The sequence below is a fragment of the Sorex fumeus genome, unplaced genomic scaffold (genome assembly GCF_029834395.1).
Source record: "Sorex fumeus unplaced genomic scaffold, SorFum_2.1 ptg000054l, whole genome shotgun sequence".
Taxonomy (NCBI): Eukaryota; Metazoa; Chordata; class Mammalia; order Eulipotyphla; family Soricidae; genus Sorex; species Sorex fumeus.
The window spans coordinates 27,479,014-27,492,830 of NW_026606111.1; the positions used below are offsets into that span (position 1 = coordinate 27,479,014).

Here is a 13,817-nt window from a genome sequence, read left to right on the forward strand (position 1 = left end):
ATATAGACGGTCTTGATGATGGCAGTCACAGCAATGGGCAGCACCACCCTGAGCCCAAGGTCATCCTACACAGCCCAGACCCTGAGCCCCTAAGAGGAGAGGGCAATCAGGTGTGCTAACTTTCCATTCCCTGCCTTCTGCTGAGAAGAAAACCTCTGACCTTTTCTTGACACAGGCACAATTGCTAAGAGAGCTTGAACACAGATTGACCCAGGAAACTCTCCACCGGCAACAAATGGATTTAATAAAAACCGCCAGCATGGAGAAGCTCTTGGAAGACTTGGAGCACAAAGAACAGTGTCTGCAGCTGCTTACTGAGCAGGCTGAGAGGGCTTCTAAACTGGGCCAGTTGCAACAGAAGAAAATCCAGAGAGAGCTTCGTCAGGTAATGCCTATGAAAGGTGGAGCCATCGAGAGGCTGAGAGCTGAAGTTACAGTGGGTTTTTTATTTATTTATTTATTTATTTATTTATTTTTTTTTTTTTACAAATATGTTATTTTATGAAGGAATTTTTTTTTTACAGTTGTAGATTTACAATTTTTTGTGTTTGGGTTTCAATTATACAATGATCAGATACCCATCCCTCCACCAGTGCCCATTTTCCACCACCATGGATAATATCCCTCCCACCCCCATCCCCCCATCCCCCCCTGCCTCTGTGGCAGGACAATCCCCTGTGTTCTCTCTCTCCGTTTGGGTGTTGTGGTCTGCAAAAGAGGCATTGAGTGGCAAACATGTTCAGTCCATAGTCTACTTTCGACATACATCTCCCCTCCTGGGAGGATCCTCCAAACATCCTTTATTTGGTGCTCCCTTCTCTATCTGAACTGCCCTTTCCTCTAGGATACCCGGCTGGCCTCTAAGTTATGGAGTAATCCTCCTGGTGCTGATCTCAGCTATTCTTGGGTATTAATCTCATACTTTGTTACTTTATATCCCCCAGATGAATGCAATCTTTCTATGTCTATCCCTCTCTTTCTGACTCATTTCGCTTAGCATGATACTTTCCATATTGTACCACTTCTATGTAAATTTCATGACTTCATCTTTTCTAACAGCTACATAGACTTAACATTGTCAAAATGGCAATACTACCGAAAGCATTGTATAAATTCAATGCAATCCCTATAAGGATACCCATGACATTCTTCAAAGAAATGGAGCAAACACTCCTGAAATTTATATGGAACAATAAGCCCCCACGAATAGCTAAAGCAATTCTTGGGAAAAAGAAAATGGGAGGAATCAACCTCCCGAACTTCAAACTGTACTACAAAGCAGTAATAATTAAAACAGCATGGTACTGGAACAAAGGCAGAACTGCAGACCAATGGAACAGCATTGAATACACTGACATCTCCCCTCAATCATATGCTCATCTAATCTTTGATAAAGGTGCAAGTAATGTGAAGTGGAGTAAGGAAAGCCTCTTTAATAAATTGTGTTGGCATCATTGGACTGCTACATGCAAAAAAATAGGCTCAGAACTCTACAGTGGGTTTTAAGTGCAGAGACAGCAGAAGCCATAGCTGGGGCCCTATATGGGGCAAAGTAAGTGCCTTAAACCCTGTACTTTATTTGTGCAGCCTGTTATACCTAGCTTCTTAAGTGGCATGTCAGGAACCTATAGGGTAGGGGTGGTGAAAAATTTGGCAACAATATAAAGGGTTCAGGATGTGAAACAACCAGCAATTAATTTACATAGTGAATTGGAGGTATTTTCTATTGCATTTCTCAGCAAATAAGAAGCCTTGCTGTAGAAACCAGAGAGATAGTACAGCAGGTAGGGTGCTTGCCTTGCACACAGTTGATCTGGGTTTGATCCCTGGCACTCCCATGGTCCCCAAGTAAGCCCTGGCCACAGCCAGATGTGGCACCAACCCTCTTCCCCACCACCAAAAAACAAACAAACAAACAAACAAACAAAAAATAGGTGCTGGGGCAGACATGCTAACTCAGACAACCTGATAAACACTCTCTGGGCCTCCGGCTGGGAGACTCTGGACACATCCATGGCCACTTTGAGCTTCTGTGGTCTACCAGCATCAGGGAAGCGAATATGCTTTTAGCTCATGGGATTTGGGATGGGATTTGGTCAGGCAACTCAAGTAAAACACAAGGATGGAGACAAGGATGGAGGCTTAACTGCTCTTAACCACCCATGGGCTGTTGAGATTTTTGAGACGAAGGTGGGTATGCTTTGGAGATAGTTATGGCCACACTTGGATTTCAAAGTCTGGCTCTGCTCCTAACTGGTCATGTGCCTAAGCAAGTCACCAGGCTGGTCTCTATGACGTAGAATCAGGCTGTATGAAAAAAGTCTTTATTACACGTTTGTTTTGTAGCTTATCTTTTCCACACAGATTTATTCCTAGTCTGGCTCAGGGAGTCTTACTATGTCTCCCCTAAATAACATCTATGGGAAGGAGGATCTAGACATAAATCCTCCAGAGCCAGAGAGAGTTTGGGTTGAGTTTATATGAGAATGTTTTCCTAACTTTGAGACCTTCAGCTATTGCAAGTTCAGTTGCAGGGAGCAACTATGCACTCATGAAACTTCGCCCCTTAGCATCCATATGAAAACCTCGTGAGAAAGAACAGGATTTAAAACACATATGGCTCCCTCTTTTGCAGACCACAACACCCAAAAGGAGAGAGAGAACACAGGGGATTGCCCTGCCACAGAGACAGGGGGGATGGGGGGATGGGGGTGGGAGGGATATTATCCATGGTGGTGGAAAATGGGCACTGGTGGAGGGATGGGTATCTGATCATTGTATAATTGAAACCAAAGCACAAAAAATTGTAAATTTACAACTGTAAAAAAAAATAAAATAAAATAAAGGGAAAAAAAAACACATATGGCTGACTGTTTGCATAGGCCTGTGTATTTGTTTCCTAGGGCTGCCAAAACAATCCCAGCTGAGTAGCTTTAAAACAACCCATTTCTGAACAGGTGGATAGGGTGCTTGGCTTGCACACGGGCCAACCTGTGTTCAAGCCCATAACATTTATAGTCCCCTGAGCCCTGCCAGGAGTGATCCCTAAGCACAGAGTCAGGAGCACAAAACCCAAGCATTACCTGATGTGGCCCCAAAAGCAACCAGATAAACAATAAGCAATCAATCCATTTTTTCCTTTCATGGTTCAGGAGGCCAAATTTATGAAATCAAGCATTGGTTTCTTCAGGCCGCTATGGAATCATCTGCTCCAAGCTTCTCTCCTTGCTTCCAGGGACCACCTACAATCCTGCCACTCCTTGATTCTCACTACACCTTGCTTCCATCCCTGCTTCTTTCAGTGTATGGCATTCTCTGAGTACCTGTGTGTTGTACCCTCTCCTCTTCATCTAAGGACATCCATCAGCCATTGGATTTTATGCTGGTCCTTAACCCATCTTACACCTACAAAATTTCCAGTCCCTTAAAGTCACACCTTGGGGTGAAGGAGGAACAATGAAGTTTAGGAGATCACTATTAAACACACCTTACTATCATTATCATTTTCATCATAGAAAGTAATGAGAAGAAGCTGGAGCGATAGCACAGTGGGTAGGGCATTTGCCTTGTATGCGGCCAACCCGGGTTAGATTTCCAGCATCCCATATGGTCCCCTGAGCACCACCAGGAGTAACTCCTGAGTGAAGAGCCAAGAGTAACCCCTGTGCATAGCTGGGTGTGACTCCCCCCCCCAAAAAAGAAAGTAATGAGAAGATGATCAAAATAAAGACTGAAGGAAATAAGCAGTGTGGTCTATGTAGACACATGCACCTAGTCCCTCTGATCCTTTGGCCAGGGTCAATGGGTCAGGGACCATGAGAGAGCAAAGGGGCTGATACAAGGCTTCCCTTGAACTTAGGTCTGGATCAGGCTTGGGAAAGTGCTTGGAGCATCCCCCACAGGTGAGAATCTGAGCATAGAGTTTTGGGAGAGAATATGTTTCCTCTGCTTGAAACTATCCAGTGGCCCTGGGTTCTTGTAGTAGGAGCATGGATTTGTCTAGAACAGTGTTTCTCAACCTGTTTTCCAACCATGGCCCCCAACTGATATTTCTTTCTTCTTTCGTCTCCGTCTTACTGGTTGGCTCCCTTTCTTGCACTCTGGCCCTCTACTGACATGATTTTCATCTACAGCTCTTTGGGGAATATCCTGGAGGCTCACGCCACATGGCCTTGGTTGAGAAATGATGATCTAAATACTTCAGGTGGTGTGTGTGTGTGTGCATGCACTCCCCATCACCTCTGGTAAAATAAGCTTTAGTGGGTAAACTACTGACTATAATACAGTAAGAAAGGTTTCTAAACTTTTTCCTCTTTGGGAAACTCTTGTCCTTCCTGGGATCCTTGACTCTCAGAAGGATGAGCTAAGGGTATTGTCTTGACCAGGACTTTGTTAAGACTTGATTTCCTAGGGAGGTGAGCCCGCCACTCTTCCCAAGACCATAGGAATTAGATCTATGCTCCCAAAAAAAAGCATCTCTGATTCCCAAACACTCTCTCCCTCAGACAAGAAGCCGACTTGCTCAGGAGCATAGCTTGAAGCTGGATGCTTTCCAGCGTGTGGAAGAGCTACAAAGTCAGCTTAATGATGCCCAGTCGTCCATTCATATGAGCTCACCAAGTGGTAAGGATCCCCCTCCTCTGCCTAGAACAAGCCCTCAGGGTCCACAGTCTGAACTGAAGGAGGAATTTGTGATGATAATAGCCCAGTGGTTATTGAGTGGTTGCTTCCTCGTGAATATTGATTGCACAAATTTCACTCTGATCAGTAGTCCAGACTTTCTACTCTAGTTCACTTGGAGGACAAGTGTCCGATACAACAAAGTTTTAACCATAAAAAACATTCCCAGAAATGTTTGTAGTGCCACTTAAAAGAATGTTGGTACCTTACTAGATTCTGAAGCATCCTAATACCATGAAACATTGTTGACCACATTTCTCAGAGTTGCTTAAAAAGTGTATGATGATTCATGGGTACAAGGGGTTTTAGGAATCCTACAGAAATAACAATCAAAACATCCTTCTGGACAGTGCAGCTAGCAAGCAGTGTGATGCAGAGGCCAGATCACAGAATATCTTTAGTATCCCCACTAGTATCCAACCCCTATGAGGACTGCATTCTCTCCTAGATATGACTATTGGAAATATTACCAACTATTGGTAACCACAACTGGCATTTTATTAAAGTCAACCAAACCTCTTTTTTCCTGTCCTGCAATGTTAATTGATAAGTCAGACGGCAAGATTCAAATCCTGACTGTCACTTAGCTAGACTGATTAGCACCTCTGGATTATGGCAATACCTATCTCTAAGGTAGATTAAGTTAAATCATGCATATCTGACACAAAGCATATTATCACCATGTAATTGGGCAATAGAAGATTATGTATTTTCATAAGCCTGTGTGTTATCTTCTATCTGTGGTTTCTTTGGTTTGCCCGTATAAACAATATGAAAAAATAGTTTGAGGCAAAAAGATCATATACAAAGATCAAGCGAAATGGAGTTAGCTTGGGTTTACAAAGATTATGTTAGTTTTATTGGAAAGAGCCAAGGACCCTTCTGCCTGGGTTCAGACCACAGGGCTGGCTCTACTAGCCAAAGAGGAAGAGCATGGAGGACTTCAGGGACCTATTTCAGTCACTGACCCTGAACACTTCCGGTCACTCCTTCAGCAGTTTGTCACCTTCCCTGGGATATTTCTCTCTCACTTTCCCCTTTGCCTCCAGACCCCATGCTCTTCTGAATCCCTTTCGGAGTTAATGTGTCATATCAAATCACCACATGTCAACCTCAGTAAGAATTCAATCAGTTATTTCACCAACTACATGGGCTCATTTGGAAATAATTAAGAGACAATTTGGAAAATGCAATCTCAGAGTGAGACACACAGGCACTTCCCTAGAACCCCAGTCAGCAGCAGCCCCCTATTAAACTTACAGAGGTATTATTACTCTGTTAGAGGCACCTCTTGCTTCACTGTGCATGGTGGGATGGAAAGGATATCAGGAATCGCTTTCTCAGATGAAAGGCTTATTACATCCTACAGTTTGTTGATTCCACAATACATGGGAACTCTCTTGGACTTCATTTGAATAGGGAGCCTGCATCCTAATTTGCATTCATCTGTATCCATCAACACTACACAGAAACAGATTGGGCTAGGAGGCAGGTGGATGGAACCTCGTTCCCAGGATGGAAGATGTGGTAGGAAACAAGGGCTAGAAGACACCATGCTTCTAAGCTTCACTCTTCATCTTCCCTCTCTCTGTAAAGTGACACTAATACACTTTAGAGGAGAGAGCCTGAGTCTTGTATGTCTGTGTCAGCTTTCTGTGGGGACAGCCAGAACATCAGATACTCTTCCTCTTTCACAGCCAAACCTTTTGAAACAGTTGTCTGTTCTTGTCCTAATTTTCTTAAACTTTCTTAATTCACTCACAGTTGATGTTAGGATATAATAAATATTTTGTAAATTATTATAGCTTAAATAACATGAAGTTCTTAGTAATAAAGTCCAGAGACAAGTGATCCTGTACCATGGTAAAGGTAAAGGTAAAGGCCCTCCCGTTGATCGTCGATTTGCTCGAGCGGGCCCAGTAACGTCTCCATTGGAGACTTTGTTGTTACTGTGTCTGGCATATCGAATACTCTCGGTAGCTTGCCAGGCTCTCCTAGAGGGGCGGAGGAATCGAACTCGGGTCGGCCATGTTGGCCGCGTGTAAGGCAAACACCCTACCGCTGTGCTATCGCTCCATGGTAGCTGTACCATGTACCATGGTAGCTATCGCTCCATGGTAGCTGTACCTGTACCATGGTAGCTCTCCCATTATCGTGAACTCAGGTTTTTATCATATTTTTGCCATTCTCAAGATAACAACTTCACCTTGGTGGCCACAGGAAGAAAAAAAAACACAACAGGAAGTGGTCATTTCTCCCTTGAAAGATACTTCTTGGAAGTATTTTCTACATATAGCTTATTGGTGAACTTAGCCCCAGGATCAATCATGACTGCAAAAAAAAGAGGGAAAGTGGTTTTATTCCAAGATACTATATATCCAGCATAAAATTGGAGGGATTACTAATGAAAACAATAGAAAGCATCTATAAGACCAAGTAGAGGTCTCTGGTATACCACAGTCAGGTTTTGAAAATCAGACTGGGAACCAGTTTATAGTCACTACTCAGACAAAATCACCCAGGATTTGAAACATTCACTCCAGAAGCCAGAGCAATAATACAGTGGGTAGGGTATTTGTTTGTATGTGGCAGACCCAGCTTCGATCCCCAGAAACCCCTGAGCCTGCCAGGAGTGATCCCTGAAAACAGTCATGAGTCAGCCTTAAGCACTTTTGGATGTGGCAAAAAAAAAACAAACAAAAAAACCCTCATTAACTCCAACTGAAGAAGCTGGGTTAAATATCCATTTTAAGCTCTAAAACTTTAAGAATGACATCTAAATTTATAAATTTAAATACAACTTAAATTTCTTTGATAATTTTTAAAATATTATAGGCCTGCAATCCCGGGCTCACTACTCCCTGAGTTCTACATCCACACCCTCCAAATATTATCAGAATAATCTTTTAAAGACTAATCTGGTGGGAAGCAAAACAACAAGAAGAATTCAAAGGCCAAAGACAGTAAGTAATGATATATTTATTATATATATGAAGTAATTGACATATAGGTATAAAATTCTGGTTTTAGGGTCACTTCAAAATTACATTAAAATTATATTAGATCTTATCAGATACTTTGATCTGGATAATACAAGTCTGGGGTTCTCAGAAAATGTATTTATCTATAAATTATAGCTAAAATGATCAGGAGAAGGAATGTCCAGGCTTTCTCCTCTGTCATCTCCAGTGTCCCTCCTCAAGAACAGAATTCTGATGTTGAAATAATTAAGTCCTAAAGAACCTTTGACTTATAACTCAGTGTGTGTGGAAGTCTATTCCAACTTCTTGCTATGTTCTATCTCTGAAGTTCTTAAAAGCATCTACAGAAATTACCTAGCCAAACCAGATCCCTTGTCTGAGTTACCTGACAGAGCCACCAATAGTCTCAGAAGTAATTTCAAACAGGATGAGAAATAGACCCTCCAAAATGTTTTTGGGATGAGACTATACTTACGTATATAGCATGTATATGAATACTTTAAAAAAGCATTTTCAGGTTCTGTTCATATCAAACTTTCACATCCTCTCCACTGCTATGTCTTATGGTAGACAAGGCTGTTATTAATAATGAAATAGAATAATAAATACATTATCAAGGATCTATTCTTTTGAAAAGTTTAGGGGCCAAAGAGATGACTCAAAATACTGGAGCACATGATTTAATGCATATGGGAGCCCCAAGTTTGATCATTGACATCAGCATGGTCCTCTGAGCACCACACCAGAAGTAGAGTAGCATGTTTTTTTTGTGGCCACCTCCAAATAATAACAACAACAACAACAAATATATATGTACATATATATATATATAGAAGAGAGAGAGAGAGAGAGAGAGAGAGAGAGAGAGAGAGAGAGAGAGACAGGTGATGGTCTAAGGCTAGGTGTGGGCCACTGATCTACTAATAAACAAGTAAGAATGTGACAAGTGGACCAATTGATACAATAGAGACCCCAAGCAAAATGCTGGAACAGGAAGAGCACAAAATTAGTTAGATCCTCTTTAAATCTAAGGTCTGACTTCTTAAGCAAGGTCTATAAGTCAGATAAATAGCAAAGTGCAATTTTTACATGACCAAAATATCAAAATATCAAATATTCTCTAAAACATAGCACTTCACTAACACAGATGATAAAATATCAAGAAAGTTTAGATTACTTCAAATATGTACTCTTTTCTTCCTTTCTGGAAATAGGCTTTCCACTCATGGTTCCTTATGACAAGAGGCAAAACATGCACAAGAATACACACTAAGTGGCCTATCCCAGACCAAACCAATGATCATGGCCTCTATAATAGTGACATTTTCTGATGTTATAAGAATAATTATTTGCCTCTATTTAAAAAGTTGTATCTAATATTTGTATTGCAGGTACCTATAAAGCACAAAAAAGGAATTGATGATATTTTTTTACCCAACGTAGCAGAAAGTGTTCGACTGTCAGCTTTCCAAATTCAAACAGCTCCATCCAGAGTCCCATTCAGACTTGATTGGTAATCATATATCTCAACTTTTATTTCTACAAACATTTCAATGAATAAAAATATGTTTGGACACCAAAGCCTTTTTAATTTTTATGAGGACTCTATTAGAGTGAACGGACTGAGATGATCACATCTTGAATGCCCCAGATTTGGTCATAGATTTTTTTTCATAGATTTTAAACTAAAGAGTTAATGGGGGTGGCAGAAAGGGGCTTAAGAGAAAGCTTAATGGGTTAAAATGCAGCACTGTAGCACTGTCCTCCGGTTGTTCATTGATTTGCTCTAGCGGGTACCAGTAACATCTCACAAAACAAATTGTGAGACTTGTTACTGTTTTTGGCATATCAAATATCTCATGGGGAGCTTGCCATGCAGGTGAGATACTGTTGGTAGCTTGCTGGGCTCTCCAAGAGGGGAGGAAGAATCGAACCCGGGTGGGCCATGTTGGCCGCATGCAAGGCAAATGCCTTACCCACTGTGCTATCACTCCAGCCCATGGGTTAGAATACATGTGTTATATGCAGGAGACTCAGTTTCAAGCTCTAATGCTGTATAAATCCGCTTCACTTTAAGCTGAAAATAGTCCCTTAGCACCAGCAGGTATGCCCCTACCTGAGGCACTACCATTTAATCTCTGGCATGATATGTCCTACACAGCACTGTTGGGAGGCTCTGGTGGTTCTGACAAAACAAATTAGAAGAGGTCCAGGTATAATCTCTGGTGGATGTGGTCTCCAAATTTAAGTCAATTAAAAATAAAGAGTTGATTTGCAGTCCTACACCCTAGATCAAATGAAAGAAAATAGAAAATCAGTTCACAAGAGTAATGGTATACAGTAAATAACTTCATTTACAAGAGTTTGTACAGAAAATTTAAATTTTGTTTCAGAGTTCGTAAATTTTGTGCATTTTTAAAGATGTTTTAGCTGCTTGTTTGTCTCTTGGAATAGTGACACATAAGATGTAATTTTCTATGCGTTGAAATTGATCTCAGAGGCATATAGTATCAACAATTGTTACTCTACGATGTTCCCTTAAACAAAATTGAATTTGTCTTGAACTTGAATTTAGTCTTGTATAGACTGGCAATAAATCTAAATTCTGCCCAGGTAACATACATTAGTGAAGTAACTGGTAAAAATTGAACCCTGACTTTTAAAAACTATAGCTGGGGATAGAATGAAACTATAGTTTATTAAATAAGTGGTCTATAAAATTTGCACCATTATAAACTAGAGGGTTTTCTTTTTTAATTCCAAACCAGTCCACTCTGAGTAGAGGATGATTATTAGTATGGAATCTAAAATTTTCTTTTGCTTCAGGTCCTAAGTTGCTAGTTATGCTATATTTGAATACATAAGTCTTCTTAATGGTCTTTATTTGGAAATTTCAGTCTAGTCAAGATACCAGCCTCTTGCTAGTTTAAGGGTACGTTGTAGAGCTGAACTTTCAAGTTACTGTGCAAGATTTTTTGTCATGCTGTTATTTGTAATGTTTTGTGAGAATCCTTGGAATTAAAGTTTTGGTTCCAAATTGTTTAACTTGAAACAACAACAACAACAACAACAACAACAACAAAAAAAATAGCCTTTACCTCTAGGCAGCCAGTAGCCACTCAATATGGAATTGAGTAACCAATAAAGTAGGACAGCCAGGAGAAAGTGCAATATAAAGCATTTACTAACAAATGAAAAGCCAGAGTTACAATGCAAATAAACATTAGGTTCAGGGAGATTGTTCAAAAATTGGGCCCATAAGGGCAACTCCACTGCCAAGTATTAGCTCTGGACTACACATTTCCTGAAGACAGCCATGGAAACAGCTGGGGCTCTGAGCACTATGTGGGAGACAAAAAAATAACTAAAACAAAATTCATAGCTCTTGTTTCTGTTTCCATTAAACATTATCCTTTCCTATATTAAGTTCCTGATAGGAAGTTTCTTTCTTTTTCCTATAAACCTCCTCGTTCCAACTCTGAGGGGGAAAATTATCCTTTCTTATAAGTCTATTTTTCTACAAATGTCAAAACTCTCTTCATACATTTGTAAAGTCCAAATTCAAGGAGGGCTTTTGGTTTGTTTCTGTTTAGTTAAGAAAGCTGATCTTGCGTATGAGTACACGAACAGAACAGAACACACCAGAGAAGCAAATGGAACTACATGAAAGTAAGGCAACCTAGCAATTGGAAGAAGGTACTTATTTGCACATTATATATCTGACAGTATCAAAAAGGACTCACACAACTCAAAAACAAAGCAACCTACTCAAAAATAGGAAAAGGAGACCTGAATAGACACTTCTTCAAAGACATACAGATGGTCTCACAGATACATGAAAACATGTCCAACGTCATGTATTAGGGAAATGCAAATATCAAAGCCACGATGAGATTATTATCTCACATTGATGAGAATGACCTCCAGCAAGATCACTGGAAACAATGAATACTGGTGATAGTGTGGGTAAAACCACAGCGGGTAGAGCGTTTGCCTTGCACGCAGCCTACCCGGGTTCGATTCCTCCACTACCTCTTGGAGAGTCCAGCAAGCTACCAAGAGTATCTCGCCCACACGGAAAAGCCTGGCAAGCTACCCGTGATGTATTCAATATGCCAAAAACAGTAACAAATTTCATAATTTGTTGTGAGATGTTACTGGTGCCTGCTCGAGCAAATCGGTGAAAAATGGGAGGACAGTGGTACAGTGCTACAGTGTGGGTAAAAAGAAACTCTGGTATGTTATTTCTAATGTAAACTGGTGTAATATCTGTAGAAAGTGTTATGCAGATCCCTTTGAAAATTTAAATGAAAATACAATGATATTGAATGCCACTTCTAAGCTTGAAAACACTGTCAGATACCTTCACCTTGATCTTCACTGGAGCATTCTTCACAATAGCTAAAGCACTGTATTCTAAATGCCACTGAGAAGGCAATTAGGTAAAGAGCTGTGGCATGTATGTATGTATGCTACTACTCTATAAAAAAAGATGAAACTAGGCTGCAGCAACTGTACAGTGGTTAAGGCACTTCCTTTGCAGGTGGTCGACCTTAATTCTGTCGCTGGAACCCAAAGGTCCTTAGAACTTTACTGTGCTGGGTCCAATTACATAACACAATTGGCTGAGAATCTCTGGGTCCTTGAGTCCTTCTAAGCATTTTTCGGGCCACACCTGGTGGTGCTTAAGGGACCATAGTGGGTGCTGGGGATTGAACTGAGGTCAGTCATGTGCAAGGCAAGCACCTATACCCACTGTACTCTCTCTTGGGCCCTAAGCCCAAGAAAAGAAAATAATTTTCATTTGGGACAAGAGATGATGAATCTTGAGGTGATTTTGAGTAAAATGAGTGAACTAAAACTACTAGATGATTTCACTGATCTATGGAATATAAATGACTAAAGTGAAAAACAAAATACTCCTAAAAATCCAGTTGGTGGTTACCGGCGGGAAGGGGATGCATGGAATAGCAGAGGGCTTTTAGGTGGGATGGTGTTGAAACTTACGCAGTGGTGAATTCTAGACAAAGGTGTTGCCCTGAAACACACCTATATAGAATGGTATCCCCCTAACTCTAGATTGTAATCTAATGTAAACAGATTAAAAGGGGAGAGGCAGAGGAAAGTATGTTTACTGGGCCTTTTTGGATTCTGAAAGCAACTTATAGTTGTGTTCTCTCCCCGCTCCCAGGTATTCTGGGGGCACATTCACAGTGCATAGAAAACCATGTAATGTCAGGAAATGAACCTGGGCCACAAGCATGCAAAGCTTGTACTCCAGTGCATTGAGCTGGAGCTCTCTCCAGACCCTAAATGTGATACTTGAAACTCAATCATCCATTAAGATAACCAGTTCTTTTTAGCTAAAAATCATGTTATTTTGCATTAAAAATTGAAAAATATTGAGACTTGTAGCAATATTAGGCCCATAAAAGATATTGAAAGGTGTTTACTTTCTTACATCTATTCAGGGGAGGGATTTGCAGCCATATGTAGCAGTGCTCCAGAGTCTACTCTTAACTCTGTGCATGAAGAGTTATTCCCAGTGGTACAGTGCTTGGGGAACCATGCAGTGCTGGTGATGATACTAGGGTTGCCTGCATGCAAGACAAGCACTTTAGTTCTGTCTGTGGCCCCTCCTAGGTATTCTTATCAGCATTATTTTTTAATTGAATCACCATGAGATAGAGCATTACAAAATTGTTCATGATTGCATTTCAGTCATACAATGTTCCAACACCCATTCCTCCACCAGTGTAACTTTCCAGCACCAGTATCCCGTTTCCCTCCCACCCCTTCAAGCCACCTTCCACCCCAGCCTGCCTCTACAGCAGGCACCTCTTCTCTTTAGGCATTATGGTTTGTGATACAGATGCTAAAAGGTTATCATATATATCACTTTACCTGCTTTCAACACTCGGTTCTTGCCCAGGGTGATCATTTCCAACTAGTATTGTCATAATGGGTCCACCTCTATCTTAAATACCAGCCATCTCCCACACCATTGACAAACCACTGACCAGCCCTCTTGGCCTGTTTGCCCTGGCCTTGGATGTTAGTTTCATACTGGTATTTTTTTTTTAATCCCATAAATAAATAGTCATCCTTTATCTGTCCCTTTCCTTCTGACTCATTTCACTCTGCACGATACTCTAA

At 40.9% G+C, this 13,817-nt stretch overlaps 1 protein-coding gene across 1 annotated transcript in view; it reads left to right on the top strand.

The window, feature by feature from the left end:
* LOC130033566 (coiled-coil domain-containing protein 162-like) overlaps positions 1-9,178 on the top strand; it is a 62,387-nt gene extending 53,209 nt beyond the window's left edge. Inside the window, exons 15-18 of the mRNA XM_056125331.1 lie at positions 176-385; positions 4,506-4,623; positions 7,516-7,643; positions 9,053-9,178. Of these exons, the coding sequence (XP_055981306.1) occupies positions 176-385; positions 4,506-4,623; positions 7,516-7,643; positions 9,053-9,178 (582 nt within the window). The remainder of the gene's footprint in view (positions 1-175; positions 386-4,505; positions 4,624-7,515; positions 7,644-9,052) is intronic.
* The last annotated feature ends 4,639 nt before the right edge of the window (positions 9,179-13,817 follow it).